Source organism: Chiloscyllium plagiosum, unplaced genomic scaffold (assembly GCF_037043375.1).
Source record: "Chiloscyllium plagiosum isolate Xiang-an unplaced genomic scaffold, Cpla_swu_hap1 HiC_scaffold_17, whole genome shotgun sequence".
Classification (NCBI taxonomy): Eukaryota; Metazoa; Chordata; class Chondrichthyes; order Orectolobiformes; family Hemiscylliidae; genus Chiloscyllium; species Chiloscyllium plagiosum.
This window is the reverse complement of record NW_028270155.1, coordinates 64,140,473-64,167,004: the sequence shown is the minus strand read 5'-3', so window position 1 is coordinate 64,167,004 and position 26,532 is coordinate 64,140,473. Positions and strand designations below refer to the sequence as shown.

Here is a 26,532-nt window from a genome sequence, read left to right as displayed (position 1 = left end):
AGATGTCCTGGAGCTGAGATGATTGTCCCCATGTAACCACAATCAGTTTTAATCTAGTTATTGTATTCACTGCTCATAAAGCAGTCTAGAGTTTAGTGAGTAGACCAAATGAAGATTGATGGATTGTTTTTCAGAAGATCTTCTGAACTAGTTGTTACCTGTCATTATAACTCTCCAGCTTGCTCTCGCATTGAGCTGTCTGCCCTGCTGTGTTCCAAAGAAGCTCAATGCAGGTTTTGAGGAACAACACCTCATCTTTTCACTGGGCACTTTCTAGCGTTCCAAGCTCAACATTGAGTTCACAATTCCAGACTGTCATTTTTATCCCCCATAATGTTTTTCTATGCAGTTACTGTTTCTCCTTGATTTTCCTGTCCATTTTTAATTGTTTTTGGAACAATTCTGGTCATTTATACCTTCTCCAGAACACTTTTATCACTTCACTTTTCCAACAAACAACTCTTGCCATGTCTGCCACCCTATCAAGACCTTCCCTCTGTTCTTTCCCCAACCACAAGGGTAAGTGCCACTTTCTTTTCCCTGTTACCTCATAGTCACTCCAAATTTGCTATTTCTCAGAAAACTAACCAATGCCATGGATTACTAACCTCACTATTGGACGACATATCTCCAGTCATGAGCTCCTCGACACTTCATCCTCTACAATCACTAACCCTTCCTCCCTTCTGGTGAAAACAACTATACAGGCCACAGAGGCTGGCAGCCCCAGTTTGTGCAAAGTTAGTGAGGGCTGAGAAATGAAGCTAAGATCCTTACAATGTGTCCTGTGTAGATGCATGAGATGGCTGTGTGACCCTATGTACAAAGTAGCATGGCAGGAGCATGGAAGTTAAGGTGTTACTGTGCTCCAGAGGGAAATCTTGAAAGACTGGAGTGGGTTCTGTGTTGGTCCAAGATCAGTCAGAACATTGTGATGAAGTTGGTATTTTGCTGATGTGGATTACAATGGACCGTGTACCGAGGAGGCACTGTCCGTGAAATACTGAAGGACGTGTTGAAGGGACATTAATCTGGATCACCAGAGAAGTAAATGTAACTTGCATCTGCCACATAACCGATCAAGTTGGGAATTATCGCTGTCTGGTTTCTTGAGAGAGGAGGGGAGAATTGTAAGCTGCATGTAAAGAAGGTGAGTTACGGTATTAATGAGATGCAAATGAGATGGAAAGAGGGCAGTCAGCACCCATCAGTGAGATTCTGATCTCACCGTTATGAAGAATATTGGAAATTCTTTTCTTGGGTCACAAATCAGTTTTGATCATTCTTGCTGCGTTTTCTGAGATTTCTCACCATTGCCTACATTGCTGAAGGCAACGAGAAATTTCTGCCCGAAGTTATCTCGTTTTTTTAGGTCTGTGCAGTCCTTAAGCAATGGCATGCTCTTGGCATTTCGTCTACCTGTCACTGAGAAACTGTTCCCTCTCTGAAGCACACTACTGATCATTCAGTAAATAATGAAATTAAATCATTAGGAAATTTCAATATTAAACAACATCAAAGAGATTGTACACTTTACCTCAAGAACATGAAAGAAAAAATAATCACTAAACATAGTACTCAGAATGATAGCCCTGGAATTAACCATTTTTCAGCCACGCAACTATTAGTGTTAATTAGAAATTTCCTGCAGAAAGTCTTATTAGCCTAAAGATACACTTTAAATGTTCTACAATCTACACTGAAACACTACAGCGCAATTCCCATTATAATGCTTCTTGCTGTACTATGGGCATGTTTATATGTGAGGCTGTCAGGTAGGTGGTAAAAAAAAATTTAAAAATCAAACAAATGGTCTGTGTTTAAAAACAGCACTGAGTTTGAAATTAGAATGAGAAATCTCCTGAGTTATTGAAAATAATCAAAGCAATGATGCAATTTCAAGTTTTAATCTGCTTTGTCACATGCAATTAATAAAACAATAAAATCATACAAATCTCAAAATGCAACAAAATACTTCAAACATAATTGACAGGCAAGATTCAACGATAGCTTCATTAAAATGTCAGTATTTCTCACAAAATAGTGTGGTTGCAAAATAATCATTTACTACATGATGGTGAGACAGATTTTTGTGCAGAGCCCACAACAAACAGCCAGAATGTTGTGGATTTACTGAAATAAAGGTAGAAAAATGTGTTGCTGGAAAAGCGCAGCAGGTCAGGCAGCATCCAAGGAGCAGGAGAATTGACATTTTGGGCATAAGCCCTTCTTCAGCAGTCGTCACTTTCTCCTGAAATAAAGGTATTTTGAGTGAACGGTAACTGAGCAATCAGAGCTTCCTCTCTACGGTTTTATTCCATTGAAGTCTATTCCAACACAATCATTGACCTTCCATCCCAAAGACAATTCTGATCAGGAAAAACATCGCTTGACTCATTGATGCATAGTATTGATCCCAGATGATGCGGTGACATATGGTGAGATTTTTCATGTGATGAGAATACAAGGCAGTGGGGAACACGACTGGTTTTTACAGACCATCGCAAGGTTTTCAGGGTGGCACCACATTGACTCCACATACATTTATATAAGGAGCTTGTTTGCATTTGATAGCAGATGCCACATGAAAGATTACTCGACAGACTGAGAGTGTGCAGTCTGGGGTAACATCTTAGCAGGGATAGAGAACTGGTTAGCTCACAGGAAGTGGAGAGTCAGGACAAATGAGTCATTTTACAATTGTCCCATTGTAATTATTGGGGTGTCACAGGGATCAGGACAGGGGCTTCAATTAGTCACAGTCTTTATGAATGATTCAGGAAAGGGACTGAATCTGGTTAGTATTTTCACTGATGACATAAAGATAGTGAAGAGAGTAAACTGTGCTGAGTAGATAGGGAGTATGGAAAGGGATATAGAGAGGGCAAGTGAATGGGGAAGAAAGTGGCATGTGGGGTATAATGTAGGAAATGTGAACTCGTTTACTTTGGCAGGAAGAAATGTAAACAGATACATTGAACAACTTTGTGGTACAGAGGGATTTGGCTGATCTGATATGTGAATCATAAAAGGCTGGTGTTCAGGAACAGGAAATCATCAGAAGGACAAATGGAAGTTGGCATTTATTGCAAGAGGAGTCAAGTGTAAAAGTATTAAAGTGTGAAACCAGTAATTGGTGAGTCCACATCTGGAGCCTGAAGTACTGCCTACAGTTTTGCTCTCATGTCTTAGAAAGGATCTGATTGCATTTGAAGCAATTCAGAGCAGATTCAGCACTGATTCCTGCGATGAAGGGAATGTCTTATGGGGAAAGATTGGACAGATTGGGCTTGTATTCATTGAAATTGAGATAAGTGAGTCGGAATCTTATTGAAAAGGATAAAGTCCTGAGGGGGCTTGATATAGTGGATAAATAAAGGATAGTTTACTTTCTGGTAAAATTTAAAACCGGAGTCACAGATTAAAAATACATGGTCTTTGATTTAAAAGAAAAACAGGGAGAAATATTTTCTCTGAAATGATTGTAAGTAAGTTGAATCCTGTTCCACAAACAAGCGAGGAGCCAGCGTTATTGACAATGTTTAAGACTGTGTTAGCTTCTTTAGCTAGCAAAAACTGTCAGCACCAAGTATTCTGAAATAAAAATACAATGTAACATGTCTGCATGGTCACATGTATGAGGTATTTTACGTTGACCAATAATAAGCAGACATTAGCCATTCTACAATGAATGTTGTTATACTGTTGTATTGCTCTTGTTGACATCTGGGATCCAACCAATTGACATTTCTCTGCACCAAACTTCCTGTCATCTGTCCACCCATTCCAACAACCAGACTATGTCCTTTTTAAATTCTCTACTATCCTCCTCACTTATGGCTCACCATACTTCCAAGTTTTCTATCAGTTACAAACCTTTAAAACTGAGGCCTGTACACAGAGGTTTGGTCATTGATAGATATTGAGCCCAGAGTGCCAACCCTGACAATTCTCAACAATAGGACACTCCAATCTTTCTATTAAATTAGAAACTCCTGTTTCCTTTCATTCAGGTAGTCCATATGTTATGAAGATGTGGGTGTACTACACCTTTAAGAGAGTTAAAAGCTAGCAAAAACTACCTGACAGCGCCAAGTGTTCGGAATAAAGATACAATGTAACATGTGCTCCAGTTTCTGGGTAGCTAGGGTAGCTGGTTACCTGGAAATGAAAAAACAGATTCAAATTCAGCCAATCAGTTTAAATTTTACCCCAAAAAATACTAAACTCCAATCCAGTTTAAATTTAGGACATTGACAACTTTGAAAGCCAAAGAGACAATCTGAGGTTTGGGGGTTATAAGACCGGGGAAAATTGAACAGTTGAGAGGTGAAACTGCTAAGCTACCAGCATGTAAAAAGACTGCCTGAAAAATAGCTCTCATAAAAGTACCTTTACCGATCAGTAACCTGTGAAACAGACTCCCTAAAAAGAAAATAAAACGAAACACAGAGAAGAACAAAAGCTGCCTGGTTGTGAGGTAAGAAGTTATGTTTTGTAAAGCGTAATCAGGAGTTTTATGGGACTAGTATTATAGAAGGGAAGGTAAAAGATAGGTTAGAGTAAGGACCTGTAAATAGTTGTTAGTTAATTATTCTCTGTTATACTTTCAGAAATAAAGTTGTTAATGTTTACTTTGACTAGTTCTTAGTCTATCGAATCTTCACAGATTACTGCATGGGATAAATCTTTTCTGTATAGCTGGTTTTAAATTAAGTGGGAGAGTTTAACCCGTGTCACAACACACAGCACATTGCTATTCCACAAATGACAACTTTGCTCACAAATCTGGTGTGCGGCACTGTATCACATGATTTCTGGAAGTCCATGTAAAACACACAATCCGCATAGTATTCATTAAACTTCACTGTAATCTCTTCAAAACATTCAGCAAATTATTAAATCCAATATTCCTTGAAGAAATACATGTTGGCTTTCTTCAATTAAGGCAATTGTCCATGTGACTATTAATTTTATCTCATATTATTGTTATTGGAAGATATCCCACCACTGTAGTTAAACTAACTGGCTAATAGTTGCCTATTAACCCAAGAACATTACTAACTATTCATAAACAAATAAAACTATAAGCTAGGTTTCAAGCTAATCATTGCAATCATTAGCATTCTTAAATATTATCAAATAAGACAATGTTTTATCATAGCAATTCCAGTTGATAAACCAGTCAGTGACAATTGATCTCAAAACAAATAGATGATCAAGGCAGTAAATCACACTAAAACTTCCAAGTAAAAACGTTGCAAGGTTTTCGCAGGACATTGGTCCCAAGTAACAGCGAGAGAAAAAGAAACATGATTAAAAATTAAATACAAATCAAATCAAAGCAAGATGTAAATGTTCAAAATGATCACATTCTGTGATTCAACATCATAAAGGTCAAATTTCTCAGAAATAGATTTTGGATATGAAAGATCATTTTAAAGGACATTCTCTTTATGTATGTTTGTTATTTTGCTTTAAAATATTTGTGAAACTCTAACAGAAAATGATATCTGGTGGGTTCTGAACGTATCAAAAAAGAAGCTGCAATCCTAAATAGAATGGCATCAACTCTGCAGCACAAAACAGGCCATTCAGCCCAACGGGGCTGGGTCACTGATTATGCTGCATATGAGCCTCCCTCATTTCATCTTTCTCTAACTGGTTTGGCGTATGGCTCCAACATTCTTGGACAATGCCGGACAGCTTCTGTATCAGGCTCAGCTGAAACAGCCTGAATACAGTTTGGAATCAATTGGTAGGAAATCTGTGCACATGGAAGGGGTGACTCTCTTTGATCTTTGGTCTTTCCAGTGCACAGCTTCAGGGGTGCACCAGGAATTCAGGGACAGAGGCCACATCCTTTTCTATCTGTGATGGAAAGTTATGGGGCCTTCGCAGAATTCCCTGAATACGTCCCTGGTGTGCTGCTCTGTGCTGGGAAATTTGCTCTGCGCTGGGAAATGAGAGATGAAAGTTTAACATTGTGACTCAGAAACAGATGGCAGCACATTACAACGTCTTCATCAGGTGGTTGTAGTTTTACTTGTCTCGCTGACCGTGCTGCTGGGTGATGGTGTTAACATGCAGTACCACAGGAAGGTGAAAAACCCTGCAAGCAAAACAAACTATTTCAGGGACTTGGTTCGGTGTTTACATCAAGTATGTTAACATTAATAAATATATTTTAAGATTATTCATTGAAGAACTAGATATTTAATTGTGAGATGGCCAACATTAGTTTGATGATCCAGAACAAGGCATATTGATCCTTGAATGAATGTAAATTGGGAGATTATTTTGAGTGTTCATGTAATTGATTTATTATTCTCCAGACCAAGAATGGTGGTCTGATGAATTTCTCCTTCCTCTCTATCAATGACAGCGTACAAAGAAAATTAGAACAGCAGTAGACATTCGGCCCATCAAACCTGTTCCGTCATTCATTCTGACCATGACTGATTGTCCAACTCAATGCTCTATTCCTGCTTTTCCCCCACATCCTCTGTTCCCTCTAGTCCCAAGTGCTATACATCCAACTCCTTCTTGAAATTAGACGACGTTTTGGCCTCGACTGCTTTCTGTGATTCTGAATCCCACAGCCTCAGCTCTCTCTGGGTGAAGTTATTTCTCCTCATCTCAGTCCGAAATGGTTTCCCCCGTATCATTAGACTGTGATTCCTGGTTCTGGACTCCCCCACCATTGGGAACATCCTTCCTGCATCAATCTGTCTAGTCCGATTAGAATTTTATAACAATTCTTAATCGTCCTGACTGGCCCAGGCTTGGCCAGTTTTACACGCTCCTGGCGCAGGATCACAAGACTTCAACTTAATGTCCATCACTAGGAGAGTTTGAGCACTTGATAAGTGGGGAAATGATCAATCGTCCAATGTTCATAATAGACAGAGGTGAACCCCTTCCTAAAAACACTCAGGAAAGTTCAACCACAGGGGTGATCACTCAGAGAAAAGTCATCCCTGCAGGTAGAATGGACAGAATCTACAAGGATCTGCTCCTCCAATCATCTCCAATCAGCAGTGACAGTGGCATAGAAACAGCCTCTGATTGTCAGAACTGAGAGAAGGTGAGTGGCGGCAATGAGCAAGGCTTTTGAGACGGAGGAAGTAGGGGCCCTGAGGTTTGAGGTCGGGAGGCTGCAGACTATTGGAGGGACAAGAGTCAGGGTGAGACTGGAGCCCTGGAGCCAGTTTGTTAGATGGGAGAGGGGTGGGGAGTGTGCTGTGAGGCTAGGGAGGGAGAAATGAGGACAGAGACAGATGTAGGGATGAGGCCTGGGGACTGAAAGTTGCAAGTGGGAGAAAAATGCTGCAACTGTAGAAATAGGTGTGAAAAGGGGGAGAGAGGCAGCAAAGAGAGAATTCACTGCATAGGATAGAAGGAGCTACAAAGGAGAGATTTTCGCAAATGGGAGAGAGTGGCTGCAATAAGGAGCAAACAGAAAGCTGCATGAGGTCAGGAGCTGCAATATGGGGGAAGAGGTGGTGAATGCTAGTGAAATGAACTCACTGTTAATTGTGTAATTCAATATTACTGCTGTATTTCACAAAGATTTGCTTTTATATGTTGTCCTAAAATGTATTATCTCAAATCATCTCATATGCAGTGAATTATCTGAGGTGCAGTGACTGTGTTTGAGACAATCATGCTCCCACTTAGCAGAGACCTCACCAGAGCACAGCAAACATGTTTAAGGAAATGGATGTTTGATTAGAGTATGTGCCAGTATGTTTTTTTCAAAAACCATTTGTTGCTTGCTAACTTACTCTGATTAACTTAAATGGAAAAACAGTCTCCAAAATCCCAAATAAAGTCTCATGAGAAACCCTCAAAACATAATATTATTTTGACCTAAAATCTTATCAATATGAACAGTCCCGGTAATAGTCTGACTGACCTTGGAGAGGGTTGAGGATGCAGAACAGGTACATTGCAGTTACACTCTGAGGTCCATATGAGAAGAAAGCTACGCCATAGGTAATGCCCAGTAGACAGGTCAAGCCGAGTACAGTGATTACACTCTTTCTATCTCTCCCTTTCAATCTGAACACCTTCACACCCACAATTAGCAGCACGATTGAGTTACTCAGGAACACAAGTGCAAAATATGCAATATTTGTAACATAATGCACTGTCTTGTTTTTTATCCAACACCTGTTGAGAGGACAGAAAAATACTTTAATTAAGATCCAGAAAATTATCCCAAGAAGAGTTTTGTGTAGAATTGATGATGATGTAATATTCATCCAAATGGGGAAGGGCACATTTCAATTGGTCAATCCTGCTGCCACAGAGAGGAGGGGTTGGCTCGCTCAGTTGGCTGGCTGGCTCATTGATAATGCGACTTCTCACAAAATTATTAACTAATTAAACAATTTGAGAATGTTTTATACTGAATAATTGAATCTGATAATGTGTGAATTTACCATGAATAGGAAATAAGTCAGCAATACTCTCAAAGCACTAGCTGTTGTACAAGGCAAAAAGAAGAGTTTTACCAAGTAAAGGATAAATGATTCAAGCTGTGACTTAATTGGATCACAAGCTGTATTTACAACTACATTCAAGCAGTCCCTGTTATACAGAAGCTGAGAAATGACAGTTGATTATCATTAGGTAGATATTCAAAGATCGAATGCGACATTTTGCTGGCTGCTGTTTCATCATCAGAAATGACTGGTTTATATGAAACAGTTTAATGTTTCAGGGTAAAATAGTGCACAGAGGAACGTTGCGTGTGCCTTAACCATTTGTGGTGATTATCTCAGAGTGACTCTTGGCCTCGAGTCTCCTTTCAAACATTCCGTGTTGACAAATGAGGATTCTCCAGCTCGAGTTCTTCATGGATTAAAATATTCAGTGAGGAAATCCACATCTCAATGCTTTTTAATTGCTCTAAAAATAGTGTTAAAAGTCAGGAGCTAATACAAAGTGAATTAAGTAAATTAAATAAATTCAACGCCTCCCAAGGCATCCTGGGAAAGTGAAGACAGAAGGAATGAGAAAGAAAGCTCGAGACAACAATTTGCAATCTCTTATTTACAATTTTAAACAGGATTGCTAACTCTCCAATGTATTTTTGTAAGTAAAACAATCAGTTGGATTTATAAATGGTCTTCAGTGGTTTATATTTTTCAGCAAAGCTGCTTCCCAGAGATAAGTGAATGAAGAGGACAAAAAGCCAAAGGAGGGATTCAGAGGGATGATTAAAAGTTTGGATTTCAAGGTCGTTTTTAGTGTTTTGTGGAGAAAGGGAGTGAATTGGAGGGTCTTCAGGAGGCAATGCCAGAGAATGATGAGGCAAAAGGAGTGAGGAATGTTAAAAATGGCCGTTCTGGAGAGTTGTAGGGAGGGAAGTATTTCCAACGATATAGGGAAGGGAAAGGTTATGGAGCTTTTAAAGCAAGGATCGGAACCATAAATCGGAGAAGGAGGAAGATCAGGAGTTAGTGTAGATCAGTGAGGACAAAGGAAAGTGGACAATTAGGACTTGGTGCAGAAGAAGAAATGACTGCAGAGTTTGTGATGAGCTGAAGGACGCAGAGATGGAGAAAGAATACTGGAATAGTCAAGGCTGGAGAAAACAAAGATACAGAATCATAGAATCCAGAGTGTGAAAACAGGCCATTCAGCCCAGTATGTGAGGGGTTCAGCAGCAGATGGGCTGAGGAGGCGGGGTGGGTGGGGGGGGTGGGGGGGAGAAGAGCTCGGGGAAGGACATGTACAGAATATTGTGATGGGAAACATTTGCAGCTAGAAGCTGAACCTGAGGTCATAGAAGAGACCAAAGTTTTAAAGATCAGCCTGAGGCTGTGGGGCAGGGACAGGAATAGAATCAACGGCGAGGGGATAGAGGGTGTGAATGGGGCCAAAACAACAGCTTCAAACTTCCTAATATTTAGTTAAAGGAAGTTAAAATAGTTTCAGAAGTGGATGTTGAAAAACAATCTGGCAGCATGGAAACTACAGATGTTTCACATGATGATGGAGAAGGAGACTTGCTATTACAATAATGTCAGCAAGCTCCTAGTTCGAGAGGATGGCCCACAATTGGATTCAGAGATAAGGGTACAGGCTCGTAAGGGAAGCCATTGTTAGAAGTGTTCTGGCCATGGTAGGGAAGAGCAGTGAAGTGAAGGAAATCCCATGGAGCTGGATAATAGACAAAATCTCGATGAGATTCTTTCACCCCTCCTGTAATTTTGAACTTGCTGCAGCTGAATGGATTTGATAAAAAGGAGGCAAATAATTATCATCACAAGAAAAGTTGCCCAGTCCGGATGGGAGGCACCTTTGGTAATTGATGGTATCAAGGGTGGAAATTGGCAGTGGCTGTCATCTCATTCCTCTCCTTGGATATGGGAGCAGTGCCAGGATACTGGTGGGTTGCTCATGTTGCAGCCCTGTGTAAACTAGAAGCTTGAATAAACCCAGTAACTACAGGCCAAGCAGTTAATGTCAGTGATGGGGATCTTTAGAGACAAGGATTCACACAAAATGGAATTGGCATTTTGTGAAGTGTAGGATTCACAAATGGAGGTTAGAAGGTCATTTAATAAAAATCTTGTGCTTGACTAACTTGATTGAGTTATTCAGAGTAACAGTAGCAGGTACACCACACTGAGCTTGACTGACAATCCTACATTGGTTGTTAGCATAATTCTTTGCACACTGGATTATTTAGTATAAGCTGTCCAATTGCAGAAGCACATCTAATGTTGGACACTATGTGGTGAGTGTGGGCTAATGATGTGTTCCTGAACCTATCGGCCCTGTTTATTGCAGACAGAAAGAACATGTACACCCACTGCCCATTTCAACTCAACAAAATGGGTGATTGCCATTCTTTGGTTCATTTCTCAGGGCAGTGCCTTGACCAAACAGAGTCAACCATGCCTGGATTAACATTTAACCAAGGCTTAGCATGAACCATGCTCACATAAGAATTAGGAACAACAGTGGACCAATCAGCCCCTCAAACTGGCTGTGCCACTCAATAAGACCATGGGTAGACTGATTGTAACACCAAATTGCCATTCCTGCTTCAGCTAATAACCTTCATTGCCTCCTCAGCAACAGTACGTCTATCATTGCCTTAACAATATTCAAGGACAATGCTTCCACCATCTCTTTTGGGAGAGAATTGCAAAGACTCTCAAACTTCCGAAAGGCAAAAAACAGCCTGTTTTAAATGGGTGCCCTTGGTTTTATAAACAAAATGAAGAACCCCTACAGAACTCAGTCTATCCAAACTAGACTTAATTATGCTGTTCTGAATATACACAACAGCCCCAATAAAAAAACTCCCTTTAAACACCAGTATAAATGGAACATATGCTTCCAGGTTGAACTTAGAAGGAGACAGAGTTTCCGCACAGCTCACCGCTGAACTCCCAACCATTTCTGGACTGAATTAAACTGCTCAGCTCAGCTTGAGAGCTGACCACTCCTCTTTCATTATACAGGTCACTTCTAAAACATGACCACTTTGGCCTGAAGTCTCATCTGTTTACATATAAACAAAAGGCCTCTCAAAATGCTTTTCATCTCTGTCCCAAACCAGTCTGATCAGAGCCTGGCATGGTATATTATCCCTCTGAAAAATATCAAGGACAGAATAGCTTTTAGAAAAAACAAACAGCTTTGTGACACTCTCTGTATGTACACTGTCAATACCTCTCAGGAACCTGTATCTATCAACCAAGTCATTTTTTACTGTTCCAAATGCCAGTTGATTTATTTTAAAAAAATGTATCATTGGCTCGGCCAGCAATTATTGCCCAGAGGACAGTAAAGAGTCAACCACCTTGCTCCGAGTCTGGAGTCACATGTAGGACAGACCAGGTAAGGTTGGCAGTTTCTTTCCCTGAAGGACATTAGTGAACCAGATGGGTTTTTCCCAACAATCTCTCCTGATGAAGGGCTTATGCCTGAAACGTTGACTCTCTTGCTCCTTGGATGCTGCCTGACATGCTGTGCTTTTCCAGCACCACTCTGATCTAAACAATGGTTTCATGGTCATTATTCCAGAATTTTTTTTATTGAATTCCAATTCTTCCATCTGCCAGGGCAGGATTCAAACCCTGGTCCCCAGAACATTACCTGGGCCTCTGGATTCACACCTAACACCACGAGGCCATCACTTCCCCTGTCCAACCTTTCCTCACAAAGCAATCCTCTCATTCCACATATTCGTCCCGGTAAATCCTCTCTGAATTGCCTCCAATATATTGACAACCTTTTTGAAATAAGCTAACCAATATGGGAATTTTGGAAATTTAAGATAAAATGGATTGATCATTTCATTAGCCACTTCTTTTCAGACCCTGGGATGGAGTCCATCAGGACCCAAACACCTGTCAGCCTCCAGGTCCATCAATTTATTCAGGATCACTTCTCCAGTGACTGGGATTTTCTTCAATTTCGCCCATCCTTCTATTTCCTGACTGTCATCATTAACTTCTCTGTGGTAATGCCTCAGCCAATCAGAGTTTACCGGCTCACCAATGACCACTCTTCTCTCTTAAAGTATAAATGTTGTTGCCCCCATCAAATTGGTATTCTTACAAATTGTCCTGATGAATGTAAGACAATAAAGCTTTGACAAGATGCATCTTTCTTCAGCAATACAAAAGATAAACTGTTTCCAGAGGTAAAAGGGTCAATACCTGGGGAGCGATGGGGAAAGAGTAGGAGAGTAAGGATGACTGGATAGTTTTACCAAAGGAGCTGGCACAGACTTGATCGGCCAAATGGCCTCTTTCTCTATTGCATTATTTTATTTACCAGTAACTTCTTAAAAGTTAAATTATTAAAACTTACATGCTAGAAGGGGCATGATCGCCATTGAGAAGGATTGAGTACTGGCCATAATTATCTGTGCGTACTCCAATGATGATTAAAAGCACACCAGCTGGGAGGCCTGGGAATACAAATGAGCACAGTTACAGAGATTACTGACATTATTCTGTGATTGTGAATGGACAACATTTATTAATAATTACGACTACAGTGAGAATTACACTCCAAACCAATTTAATATTATCAATCAGGCTCACAGTGTGATTTAGCTTCAAGTGATAGAAGCTATATCTATTCGCACACAGGACCCTATCCTTTGGAGGAAGAAGATATTTGCCCATACATCGTATATTCTTCATTGAGGAAAGGGTTATGGAAACAGTCAATCCGTGCTGCTTTATCCATGACAATGCCTTGACGTCGCAACTTGGAGGGACCAGTGTTGGACTGAGGTGGACAAACTTAAAAACCAGACGACACCAGGTTATAGTCCGACAGCTTTACTTGGAGCCACTAGCTTTTGAAGCACTGTTTCTTCATCAGGTGGTCGATGACCTGATGGAGAAGCAGCAGTCTGAAAGCTCGCACCTCCAAATAAACTCTAACCTGGTGTTGTGTGATGTTTAACTTTGACTACACAAAGTATGCTTGCCTGGCCGAGTTTAAGCATCTAACTAAGACTAACAGCTTTGAGTTACTGCTGCATCTCCATCCCAAACACGGTCTGATCAATCAGTACCCTCGTCTTACACTATGAGTTGATGGTCCCTTTTGAACATTATTTCCTTGCATCCCAGTCTTGATGACTCAAGAGGAAAGTGATTCAAGTTGTGTTTATTTTAAGCAATATTTTAGAAGTAACCTTGCAGAGCAAGAGTTCAAACTGCTCTTGGAGACCTGTTTCCTTGTTTCAATTTGTTTTATTTGGCTTGAAATGAAAACTCTTGGTTATATTTGTCAACTCCACAGAGAATATAAACTGAGACAGTGTGTGACAAGCTGCTGAATTCACTCAGAGCCCCTGCTGTGGCTTTATGGGAAATGTCAATCAGGGTCACTTTTACACTTTCCTCTGGTACAGCTGGTAATATTTCTAATTCAGCTTCCTAATCCCTGGGTTACCAAAAGCTGGGAAGGGAGTTTAGGCAGGAAGCTTTCATGCTGTAGCATCAGCAGCTGAAACCCTTCTCTCCAGAAATCACTGTTTAGAAAAAAAACTCCAACTCCAATCTCTCCCTGACAGACTGACTGTATTTTCTCGAAGGCCCAGTTACCAGCAACATCTCCGGTCTGCTTGAATATTGGGTCTCTTTCAGACTTGCTGGAACTAATTCCCAGGTACTGACCTCATTAATAGCTAACATCTGCTGTCTGTTCAAACACAACGCTCTTCCCAGGATCACTGTGTCTGTTGGATCTCCTTTAATCAAGAATCAGCCTGTGATTGATCTTCAGGCTGGCCTCTCAAACAAAGAAAGGCTTTTTTGGCCTGTTCTTTTCTTTTTACTACAAGCTGTTTCTCCAAGGACAAACATTCTCTTCAGATCACAATTCCCAGTTCACAGCTTTAAACCAAAACTGATAAAAGAAGGAAAACAAAAACAATGAAGAATCAGTGAGGATGCTTCTGAAGGAAAGCTGGAATACAGAATGCAGATAATTTAACTGTTGAAAATGACAGAATGCCAGATCGTTGAAATAGTTTATACACACAGAGAGGATTCTGGGTAATCCAAGATGGAGGAAGGGAAAAATTTCTGGCTGTAAGAGCTGCGTCTGTTTTTGAGGTATTTTAGGTGTTGGAGGTGATTTCCTTGAATTCCAGGAGCAGCAATTACTGTTTTATATGCTGTTGCATTGTTTTGTTAATTCAGGGCATGGTGACGAACATGGGACTGGGATATCATAGCAATTACGCAAACATGGCTCAGGGATGTGCAAGACTGGCAGCTTAATGTTCCAGAATACAAATGCTACAGGAAGGATAGAAAGGGAAACAAGAGAGGAGGGGTGTGTGGCATTTTTATAAGAGATAGCATTACAGCTGTGCTGAGGGAAGATATTCCCGGAAATACATCCAGGGAAGTTATTTGGGTGGAACTGTGAAATAAGAAAGGGATGATCACCTTATTGGGATTGTATTATAGACCCCCCAATAGTCAGAGGGAAATTGAGAAACAAACTTGTAAGGAGATCTCAGCTGTCTGTAAGAATAATATGGTGGTCACGGGAGGGGATTTTAACTTTCCAAACATCGACTGGGACTGCCATAGTGTTTTAGGTTTAGATGGAGAGGAATTTCTTAAGTATGTACAAGACAATTTTCTGATTCAGTATGTGGATGTACCTACTAGAGAAGGTGCAAAACCTGACCTACTCTTGGGAAATAAGGCAGGGCAGGTGACTGAGGTGTCAGTCGGGGGAGCACTTTAGGGCCAGCGACCATAATTCTATTCATTTTAAAATAGTGATGGAAAAGGATAGACCAGATCTAAAAGTTGAAGTTCTAAATTGGAGAAAGGCTCATTTTGGCGGTATGAGGCAAGAACTTTCGTAAGCTGATTGGAGGCAGATGTTCGCAGGTAAAGGGATGGCTGGAAAATGGAAAGCCTTCAGAAATGAGATTACAAGAATCCAGAGAAAGTATATTCCTGTCAGGATGAAAGGGAAGGCTGGTAGGTATAGGGATTGCTGGATGACTAAAGAAATTGAGGGTTTGGTTAAGAAAAAGAAGGAAGCATAAGTCAGGTATAGACAGGATGGATCGAGTGAATCCTTAGAAGAGCATAAAGGAAGTAGGAGTATACTTAAGAGGGATAATAGGAGGGCAAAATAAGGACATGAGATCGTGTTGGCAAATAGAATTAAGGAGAATCCAAAGGGTTTTTACAAATATGTTAAGGACAAAAGGGTAACTAGGAAGAGAATTGGGGCCTCTCAAAGATCAGCAAGGCAGCCTTTGTGTGGAGCCACATAAATGGGGGAGATACCAAATGAATATTTTGCATCAGTATTTACTGTGGAAAAGGATATGGAAGATATAGACTGTAGGGAAAAAGATGGTGACATCTTGCGAAATGTCCAGATTACAGAGGGAGAAGTGCTGGATGTCTTGAAACGGTTAAAGGTGGATAAATCCCCAGGACCTGATCAGGTGTACCCGAGAACTCTGTGGGAAGCTACAGAAATGATTGCTGGGCCTCTTGCTGAGATATTTGTATCATCGATAGTCATAGGTGAGGTGCCAGAAGACTGGAGGTTGGCAAACGTGGTGCCACTGTTTAAGAAAGGTGGTAAAGACAAGCCAGGGAACTATAGACCAGTGAGCCTGACCTCGGTGGTGGGCAGGTTGTTGGAGGGAATCCTGAGGGACAGGATGTACATGTATTTGGAAAGGCAAGGACTGATTCGGGATAGTCAACATGGCTTTGTGTGTGAGAAATCATGTCTCACAAACTTGATTGAGCTTTTTGAAGAAGTAACAAAGAAGATTGACGAGGGCAGAGCGGTAGATGTGATCTATAAGGTGTTCGACAAGGTTCCCCATTGGAGACTGATTAGTAAGGTTAGATCTCATGGAATACAGGGAGTACTAGCCATTTGGATACAGAACTGGCTTAAAGGTAGAAGACAGAGGGTGGTGGGGAGGTGGTGGTTTTTCAGACTGGAGGCCTGTGACCAGTAGAGTGCCACAAGGATCGGTGCTGGGCCCTCTACTTTTTGTCATTTACATAAATGATTTGGATGTGAGCATAAGAGGTACAGTTAGTAAGTTTGCAGATGACAACAAAATTGGAGGTGTAGTGGACAGGGAAGAGGGTTACCTCAGAGTACCACAGGATCTGGACCAGATGGGCCAATGGGCTGAGAAGTGGCAGATGGAGTTTAATTCAAATAAATGTGAGGTGCTGCATTTTGGGAAACAAATCTTAGCAGGACTTCGCAGGAGAAAGAAAAAAAGAGAAAACATGAGGTACGAAGGTAAACTGGCCAGTAATATAAAGGACGATAGTGAAAGTTTTTTTAGGTATGCGAAAGGCAAAAAAATGGTTCTGACTAAAATTGGGCCCTTGAAGACAGAAACAGGAGAATATATTATGGGGAACAAAGAAATGGCAGAAGAATTGAATTGGTACTTCAGATCTGTGTTCACTGAGGAAGACACAAGCAATCTCCCTGAGGTAACAGTGGCTGAAGGACCTGAACTGAAGGGAATTTATATTTGCCAGGAATTAGTGTTGGAGAGACTGTTAGGTCTGAAGGTTGTTAAGTCCCCGGGGCCTGATGGTCTACATCCCAGGGTACTGAAGGAGGTGGCTTGAGAAATCGTGGATGCGTTGGTGATTATTTTCCAGAGATCGATAGATTCGGGATCAGTTCCTGCGGATTGGAGGGTGGCTAATGTTATACCACTTTTTAAGAAAAGTGGGAGAGAGAAAGCAGGAAATTATAGACCAGTTAGTCTGACCTCAGTGGTGGGAAAGATACTGGAGTCTATTATAAAGGATGAAATTACGACACATCTGGATAGTAGTAACAGGATAGATCAGAGTCAGCATGGATTTATGAAGGGGAAATCATGCTTGACTAATCTACTGGAATTTTGAGGATGTAACTCTGAAGATGGATGAGGGAGATCCAGTAGATGTAGTGTACCTGGACTTTCAGAAAGCTTTTGATAAAGTCCCACATAGGAGGTTAGTGAGCAAAATTAGGCCGCATGGTACTGGGGGCAAAGTACTAACTTGGATTGAAAGTTGGTTGGCGGATAGGAAACAAAGGGTAGTGATAAACAGCTCCATTTTGGAATGGCAGGCAGTGACCAGTGGGGTACCACAGGGATCAGTACTGGGATCGCAGCTTTTTACAATATATGTTAATGATATAGAAGATGGTATTAGTAATAACATTAGCAAATTTGCTGATGATGCTAAGCTGGGTGGCAGGGTGAAATGTGATGAGGATGTTAGGAGATTATAGGGTGACCTGGACAAGTTAGGTGAGTGGTCAGATGCATGGCAGATGCAGTTTAATGTGAATAAATGTATGGTTATCCACTTTGGTGGCAAGAACAGGAAGGCAGATTACTACCTAAATGGAATCAATTTAGGTAAAAGGGCAATACAGAGAGATCTGGGTGTTCTTGTACACCAGTCAATGAAGGTAAGCATGCAGGTACAGCAGGTAGTGAAGAAGGCGAATAGCATGTTGGCCTTCATAACAAGAGGGATTGAGTATAGAAGCAAAGAGGTTCTTCTGCAGCTGTACAGGGCCCTGGTGAGACCCCACCTGGAGTATTGTGCGCAGTTCTGGTCTCCAAATTTGAGGAAAGACACTCTGGCTATTGAGGGAGTACAGCATAGGTTCACGAGGTGTATTCCTGGAATAGCGGGATTACCTTACACTGAAAGACTGGATTGACTGGGCTTGTATACCCTCGAGTTTAGAAGACTGAGAGGGGATCTGATTGAGACATATAAGATTATTAAAGGATTGGACACTCTGGAGGCAGGAAACATGTTTCCGCTGATGGGTGAGTGCCGAACCAGAGGACACAGCTTAAAAATACGGGGTAGACCATTTAGGACAGCGATGAGGAGAACCTTCTTCACCCAGAGAGTGGTGGCTGTGTGGAATGCTCTGCCCCAGAGGGCAATGGAGGCCCAGTCTCTGGATTCCTTTAAGAAAGAGTTGCATAGAGCTCTCAAGGATAGTAGAATCAAGGGTTATGGAGATAAGGTAGGAATAGGATACTGATTAAGGATGATCAGCCATGATCATATCGCATGGTGGTGCAGGCTCGAAGGGCAGAATGGCCTACTCCTGCACCTATTGTCTATTATACACTTAATGGTAAGGTCCTAGGGAGTGTTGCTGAACAAAGAGACCTTGGAGTGCAGGTTCATAGCTCCTTGAAAGTGCAGTCGCAGGTAGATAGGATAGTGAAGAAGGCATTTGGTATGCTTTATTGGTCAGAGTATTGAGTACAGGAGTTGGGAGGTCATGTTGCGGCTGTGCAGGACATTGGTCAGGCCACTGTTGGAATATTCCAATTCTGGTCTCCTTTCTTTCGGAAAGATATTGTGAAATTTGAAAGGATTCAGAAAAGATTTACAAGGATTTTGCCAGGGTTGGAGGATCTGAGCTACAGGGAGAGGCTGAACAGGCTGGGGCTGTTTTCCCTGGAGCGTCGGAGGCTGAGGGGTGACCTTATAGAAGTTTATGGATTATGAGGGGCATGGATAGGATAAATAGACAAAGTCTTTTCCCTGGGGTGGGGGAGTCCAGAACTAGAAGGCATAGGTTTAGGGTGAGAGGGGAAAGATGTAAAAGAGACCTAAGGGGTAACTTTTTCACATCGAGGATGGTACGTGTATGGAATGAGCTGCCAGAGGATGTGGTGGAGGGTGGTACAATTACGACATTTAAGAGGCATTTGGATGGGTATATGAATAGGAAGGGTTTGGAGGGATATGGGCCAGGTGCTGGCAGGGGGACTAGATTGGGTTGGGATATCTGGTCGGCATGGACGGATTGGACCGAAGGGTCTGTTTCCATGCTGTACATCTCTATGACTCTCTGACTCTATGACCTGATGGAATCAAGCTGAGCCATGAAAGAAACGGCTATTTGAAGGATAGCGGCCCATGAAAAAGGGGAGGGGTGAGAAGATTCCTTGATACAAAACATAAAATGTTTCATATCACACACGTCAGAATACACAGCAAACCTGCAGGAGCTCATAAACATTATGTCACATGACAGTGGGCCAGACTCACAGAGAGTCAGAGAGTCAGAGAGATGTAAACCATGGGGGACCCTTCGGTCCAACTCGTCCATGCCGACCACATATCACAATCTAATCTAATCTCATTTGCCAGCACTTGGCCCATATCCCTCTAAACCCTTCCTATTCATATACCATCCAGACGCCTTTTAAATGTTATAATTGTACCAGCCTCCATCACTTCCTCTGGCAGCTCATTCCAAACACGCACCATACTCTGCGTGAAAAAGTTGCCCCTTAGGTCTCTTTTAAATGTTTCGCCTTTCACCCTAAACATATGCCCTCTAGTTCTGGACTTGTCTGTTTACCTATCCATGCCCCTGATGATTATATAAACCTCTACAAGGTCATCCCTCAGCCTCCGACGCTCCATGGAATGCTGCCCCAGCCTATTCAGCCTCTCCCAACAGCTCAAATCCTCCAATTGTGGCAACATACTTGTAAATCTTTTCTGAAGCCTTTCAAGTTTCATAATACCCTTCCGACAGGGGGGAGACCAGAATTGCAAACAATATTCCAAAAGTGACCTAATCAGTGTCATTTACAGCCACAACATGACCTCTCAATTCCTACACTTCCTACAGGGAGGATTCTGTGAATCCCTTGGTGAGTATAAGGGCAGTAAGAGTTTACTTAAGAGGGAAATCAAGAGGACAAGAAGAGGGTGTGAGACAGCTTTGTCAAGTAGGGTTAAGGAGAATCCAAAGAGATTCTACAGATACAGTAAGAGCAAAGGAGTAACTAGGGAGTGAATAGGGAACCTTAAAGATCAACAAGGCTGTCTATGCGTGGAACCACAGGAGATGGGGGAGGTAATAGAAGAATATGTTGCATCGGTATTTATTGTGGAAGAGGACATGGAAGCTCGGGAACTTGGGGATATAAATAGTGATGTCTTGAAAAGTGTCTATATTACAGAAGTGAAGGTGCTGCAGGGCCTAAAACACATAAAGGAAGATAAATCCCAGGGGCCTAATCAGGTGTATCTCAGAACTTTATGGGAAGCTAGGAACGTGATTGCTGGGCCCCTTGCAGAGATAGTGGTCGAGAGTGTGGTGTTGGGAAAGCACCAGGAAGACTGATGAAGGGCTTATGCCTGAAACATTGACTCTCTTGCTCCTTGGATGCTGCCTGACATGCTGTGCTTTTCCAGCACCACTCTTGACTCGAGTCTTCAGCATCTGGAGTTCTTACTTTCTCTTCCCTTACTGAGATGGCTGTATCATTGACGGCCATGGGTGAGAACATAGAACATAGGACATTATAGTGCAGTACAGGCCCTTCAGCCCTCGATGTTGCTGCAACCTGAAGCCTTCTAACTTACACTATTCCATGATCATCCATGTATTTTTCCAATGACCATTTAAATGCCCTCAATGTTGGCGAGTCTACTATTGTTTCAGACAAGACGTTCCCCGCCCTTCCAACTCTCTGAGGAAAGAACCTACCTCTGACATCTGTCCAATATCGATCACCCCTCAATTTAAAACTCACCATGAAAGCTAGTCCCCTCATGCTCGCCATCACCATTTGAGGAAAAAGGTTCTTCCTGTCCACCCTATCTAATCCTCTGATCACCTTATAGGACAGGTGCTGGAAGACTGGAGAGTGACTAATGTGTTGCCGTTGTTTCAGAAAGATGGTGAGGAAAAGCTAGTGACCTACAGATCAGTGAGACTGATGTCAGTCATGGTTAAATGGTTGCAGGGATTGTGAAGAATAGGATTTACATGTATTTGGGAAGGCAAAGACTGAGTAGGGATTAAATTCACGAAGGTAACAAATACATTGTGGCTTCTTAATAAGTGAAATTAAGACAGATAACCAGGGGAAAGAATTTATAGTTTAATTCATAGTTGGTGAGAAGAACATGAGGGGGAGAAGCTCCCATCAGTTCAAATGGAATCTAGAAGGTTTCTAACATGGAAAGAGGCCACTTGGCCCATCGTGTCTACAAGGCCAAAGAAATTGTGTCTCACAAGCTTGATTGAGTTTGTTCAAGAGATGACAGAGAAGACTGATGAAGGCAGGGCACTGAACGTTGTCTGTAGGGTCTTTCAGCAAGGCGTACAACAAGGTTTCTCATGGTAGACTGGTTAACAACGATAGATCACATGGAATATAAGGGCAGCTAGCCATTTGGATACAAAATTCACTTGAAGGTAGGAGATAGAGTGTGGAGGTAGAGGGTGGTTGTTCACACTGGAGGCCTGTGACCAGTGGTGTGGCACAATGTTCGGTACTGAGTCTACTGCTTTTCATCATTGACATAAATGATTTGGATGTGAATGAAGGAGCTATGGTTACTAGGTTTGAAGATGACACCAAAATTGGTGGCGTGGTGCATAGTGAAGAAGGTTATCTCAGAGTACAATGGGACCTTGATCAGATGGGCAATTGGGTCAAGAAGTAACAGATGGAGTTTAATATAGATAAACATGAGATGTTGCATTTTGCAAGGCAAACTAGGACAGGACTTATAAACTTAATGATAGGGCCCTGGGGCGGGTTGCCGAACAAAGACACCTAGTGGTGCAGTTTCATAGTTCCTTGAAAGTGGAGTGGCAGGTGGAGAGGATGGGAAAGAGGCATTGGGTGTGTTTGCCTTTACAGGTCAGCGTGTGGAGGGTAGGAGTTGCAGCGTCATGTTGCTGCTTAGGATACTGCATTCAATTCTGTTCTGCCTTCTATAGAAGGATGTTGTGAAACTTGAAAGGATACAGAAAAGATGTAGAAGGATGTCGCCAGGGTTGGAGGGTTTGAGATGCAGGGAGAGGCTGTTATTCCTGGAGTGTCAGACACTGAGGCGTGACCACACAGGCGTTTATAAAATCATGAGGGGCATGGAGAGGTTAAATAGACAAGGTCTTTATCTGAGGGTGGGGGAGTCCAAATCGAGATGCCATAGGGTTAAGGTGAGAAGGGAAAGATTTAAAAAGGACCTGAGGGTGAACATGTTCATGCACAGGGTGGTGGGTTTATGGAATGCACTGGCAGAACAAGTGTTGGAGACTGGGTCAATTACAGAATAAAAAGGCATCTGGATGGAAATAAGAAATTAAAGGGTTTGGAGGGATATGGGTCAAGTTCTGGCAAATGGGATAAGTAACAAGTTGCTTAACTCACTGGGTGGAGGAAATAAACCTGAGGAGACAAGACTGAACAAGACGCAACACAAGGTGAACTCTGAACGAGTGGTCAGTAATCTCAGAGACAACAAAAACATTGGAACAACAACAAGAGGTGAATTCTGATGGTGAAGTCAGTAATCTCAGAGACAACAAAAACATTGGAACAACAACACGAGGTGAATTCTGAACGAGTGGTCAGTAATCTCAGAGACAACAACATTGGAACAACAACACGAGGTGAATTCTGATGGTGAAGTCAGTTATCTCAGAGACAACAACAACATTGGAACTCCTGTGCCCCCTCCCCGAATGAGGGTGGGAAATATTGCGAATGCTCACTGGGCCTGTACACCGGTCTCCGGCGCAGGTGCATCTCCTCGCGTCGGATTTGTACTCAGCGGCGGTTAAGAACATGGCAGCCCCGGGCCTGGAGTTTTGTTCCGTCTATTTCTGTGAGTTACATCTCTGAGGAGTGCACAGGCATGCTCCAGATTATTCTGAAAGTGGGAACTTCCTGAAGGCTCACAGTTAGTTAAGATCTGAACGGAGCTGAGAAAGGGTAAGTTCAGCTTTATTGTTAGTCTTTGTCAAACCAAGTTAGTCCTTTCAATGCAAGGAGCTCAGCCATTGGTGAGTGAGCGGGAAGGACCTCTCCCAGGTTTGAAGGCAGAAACAAACACTGCCAGAACCAATTGAAAAGAAAAGCAACATTTCACAAAGACCGTGGATCATCACGAACAGGAGGATGGAGTTAAATTGTAAGTTGCACAAAGATTTCCATGTGGGAATGTAGAATAATGGAGGACATTATTGAGGATCATCCCCTCTACAGATTGAATGGGGGCTAATTGCCTTAAACTCAGCACATGACAGGTGATCGCTTGGCTCTGGGGATTATATTCACTAAGGAAACAAATAAGTTGTGGCTCCTTAATAAGTGAAATCAAGGCAGGTAACCAGGGGAAGGAGTTTATAGTTTAAACAAAAGGTTGTTGTGAAGAACATGAGGGGGAGAAGCTCCCATCAGTTCAAATGGAATCTGGAAGGTTTCTAACATGGAAAGAGGCCACCTGGCCCATCGTGTCTGCAAGGCCAAATAAACAAGCCACCAATCATAATCCTACTTGACAGCATTTGCTCTATTGCCCTACACGTTAAGGATGAGATGCATATCGAGATGCCTTAGACATTATTTAGGGATCATTGCTTCTGCTCTCTTTCAGACAGTGGCTTCCAGACTCCAACCCTCTTTATGAAAAAACTACCTCATCTCCCTACAAGTCATTGTACCAATCACTTTAAATCTATGCCCTCTTTTAATTGATTTCTAGTAAATAGGCCCTTTCTATCAACTGTACCCAAGCCTGTCGACTTTGAACATCTTAATCAAATTTCATCTTAATATTTGTCTTCAAAGGAGAACAAGTCTAGACAATCCAGTCCCTCCTCATTGCTGTATTTTCCAGTCCTGGCAATATCCTTCACTCTTCTCTGTGCCCTTTCTCATAAAATCATCCTTTCTGTGATGTGGTCAGAACTGTGCACAGTATTCCTGCTGTGGCCGAACTAATAAAGAGAAGGTTTCCATGTACTTATTTAATCACCTTGTTGACCTGCCTTGCTCCCTTTAGGGGTCTGTGGTCATCCACTCCAAGATCTCTCAGCATCTCTGTGCCTCAATATTCTCCCATTTGTTGTCTGTTCCTTTCCCTTGCTTGACCTCACCAAACACACTGTCCCACACTGGTCTGGGTTAAATTCCATTTGGAACTTTTCTGACCAGCTGACCAGCCCATTCCATTCATACTTCTCTCTCTCTGGGTTTATCACATCTGACATTTCACAATCCTCCTCAACTACAATGTCTGCATCAGCTGCTCTCTTGTTAAGACTGAGACAATATTCCTGAAGAACTTTGCCAATATCTTTCACCCTTATGTCTGGGTTTCTTTTATGGGTCATCCTCTTTCTTCCATGATCCTTTTAATGTATTGATAACCCATCTCCCCATTCACCTTGATTGTGCTTGCCAAGGTCCTTTCTTGCCCTCAGTTTGCTTTCCCTTGTATTCTCTTTGATTTCTCTTTTCACTCTCCTACCCCTCTTACATTTCTCCAGTGTGAGTTCTCAGCATCAGACATAATTATTTACTTCAGTCAGACACTGTTTAGACGTGATGTGACACACCTTTGGGGCAGGTGGGACTTGCACCCAGATCATTCTGGCCCTGAGGAAGGACACTGCAGCTCTCCCACAACACCCCTCGGTATTGGATAGAAGCTCTCCTTTCTGCCTTATGTTATCCCCATAAGCTCCTTGATATCTTGGGGAGAGTGGGTCTCAAGATTTGGCCATTGCCCCCTGTTTTCTTTATGGGAACGTATTTATTCTAAAACCCTCGAATCTCCCACTTGAATATCTTGCAGCGCACTGACACTGATTTACCTTCAAGAACCTGTTTCCATCACACTTTCGCAAAATCATTGCACAGCTGACCTTCCACCTCCAATTGAGAATTCTTCTAACTCCTGTTCTATCGCTGTCCTTTTCAGTAATTATGTAGTTACTACTCACTGGTGACACTGCATCACTGCTATTGGCACTTCCATCTCCTGCACATGCTCAGTTCCTCTTTTTGTCTCATTGTAGGACAAATTGGCCAATAACCTGATTGAGAGGCCTGAGCCAGGAAGGGAGTGATGGATATCATGCTCCTCACTCCCTACAGGGAAAAAAATCTGGAATAAGCTGGAGAAGAATTTAATTGCTCATGTGGGAAAAGGGAAGCCTGTTTGTCGCACACACTGACCCAGCTTCATTGGGCTGTGCTTCCCTCACATTAACACCAGGGCTAATTGATTCTGAACCACTCCACCCACCCCAGAAGAGGAATATCTGCTCCACCCACTTTTCATCAGGTCTCAGCCATTTTTGCTGCTGTTGTGTAATTGATATTTGAGCTTTTGTGATAAAGTTCCAATTTCATGTTCTTGTGAGAGACCTGCAGGCTGCTTCTGTGTGAGAATATTTTCCCTCCATCTTTCATGTTCCTTTTTGTGTTGCTGACCCTGTGTGCCCTATGACCTTACAGTGTCCCCCTGATTCTTTGAGCACCTTCAGGTTACAATTAATGTGCACACTTTAGTCCCATGGGCAATGAGTTTTTAAATTCCAATGTCCTTGATGGCTTTGCATGATCATTACCTGAGAGAGCCAGCCCCCCTCTGATTTCATCCTTCTTCTCTAGAACTTCCCCCTGTCCCATCAGCATTCCCCTAGTGATTCTATGCAATGAAATCCACCCCTAGGTATGAGGAGCTCACTTTCCCCACGTTACCATGACTGTCCCCGATTAGCTCCCGACTGACATTAAGCAAAACACAGGAAGTCATTCAAACCATCGAGATGGTGTGCTGAATGTTGCAAAAATAAAGATTCTACATCTAGGTACACATTCTAGTCACAATTTCTAGCAACGAACTTGCTCATTTTTTGAAAAGAAACACCTGCTCCAGCCACAGCTGGTGTGATCTCTTCTTGTGTTGGAATGGGGGAGTGATCCCTCTTTATGGATCGATTAGATCTTTGGATCCAGGCAAATTCTCTGCCTTCATTGGTCTTCTCCCTGCCCACAATGGAATGAACCCAGTCTGTGTGGTCTGATACTCTGGCAATCATTTTCCTTTCATCCAGCTCTTCACCAAGCTCTCCTTTAAATTCTCCTGGTGCTTTTTGTGGGGAATGAATCATTGATTTCATCAGTGGATAAAGGTTGATATGATATTCATGTCG

The 26,532-nt window shown here is 42.1% G+C and overlaps 1 protein-coding gene across 1 annotated transcript; it reads right to left on the bottom strand.

The window, feature by feature from the left end:
* Positions 1–1,956: 1,956 nt before the first annotated feature.
* Positions 1,957–26,011, bottom strand: LOC148147391 (adhesion G protein-coupled receptor G2-like). Its single transcript, XM_087995613.1, has 6 exons — positions 25,945–26,011; positions 12,844–12,943; positions 7,919–8,175; positions 6,047–6,112; positions 4,083–4,161; positions 1,957–2,251 (listed from the first exon to the last, which is right to left on the bottom strand). The coding sequence occupies exons 1-5, from the start codon at positions 26,009–26,011 to the stop codon at positions 4,145–4,147; spliced, it is 507 nt and encodes a 168-aa protein (XP_087851739.1). The 3' UTR covers positions 1,957–2,251; positions 4,083–4,144.
* Between the last annotated feature and the right edge of the window lie 521 nt (positions 26,012–26,532).

What these genes read in the sequence shown, in the direction of transcription:
- LOC148147391 (XM_087995613.1), bottom strand. Translation starts at nt 26,011, where the DNA reads ATGCTGATGGGACAGGGGGAAGTTCTAGAGAAGAAGGATGAAATCAGA. An exon ending in GATCATGCCCCTTCTAGCAT is followed by an intron (nt 8,176 to 12,843) that starts GTAAGTTTTAAT and finishes TCCTCTCAACAG; the next exon opens with GTGTTGGATAAAAAACAAGA. An exon ending in CATCCTCAACCCTCTCCAAG is followed by an intron (nt 6,113 to 7,918) that starts GTCAGTCAGACT and finishes TTTTGCTTGCAG; the next exon opens with GGTTTTTCACCTTCCTGTGG.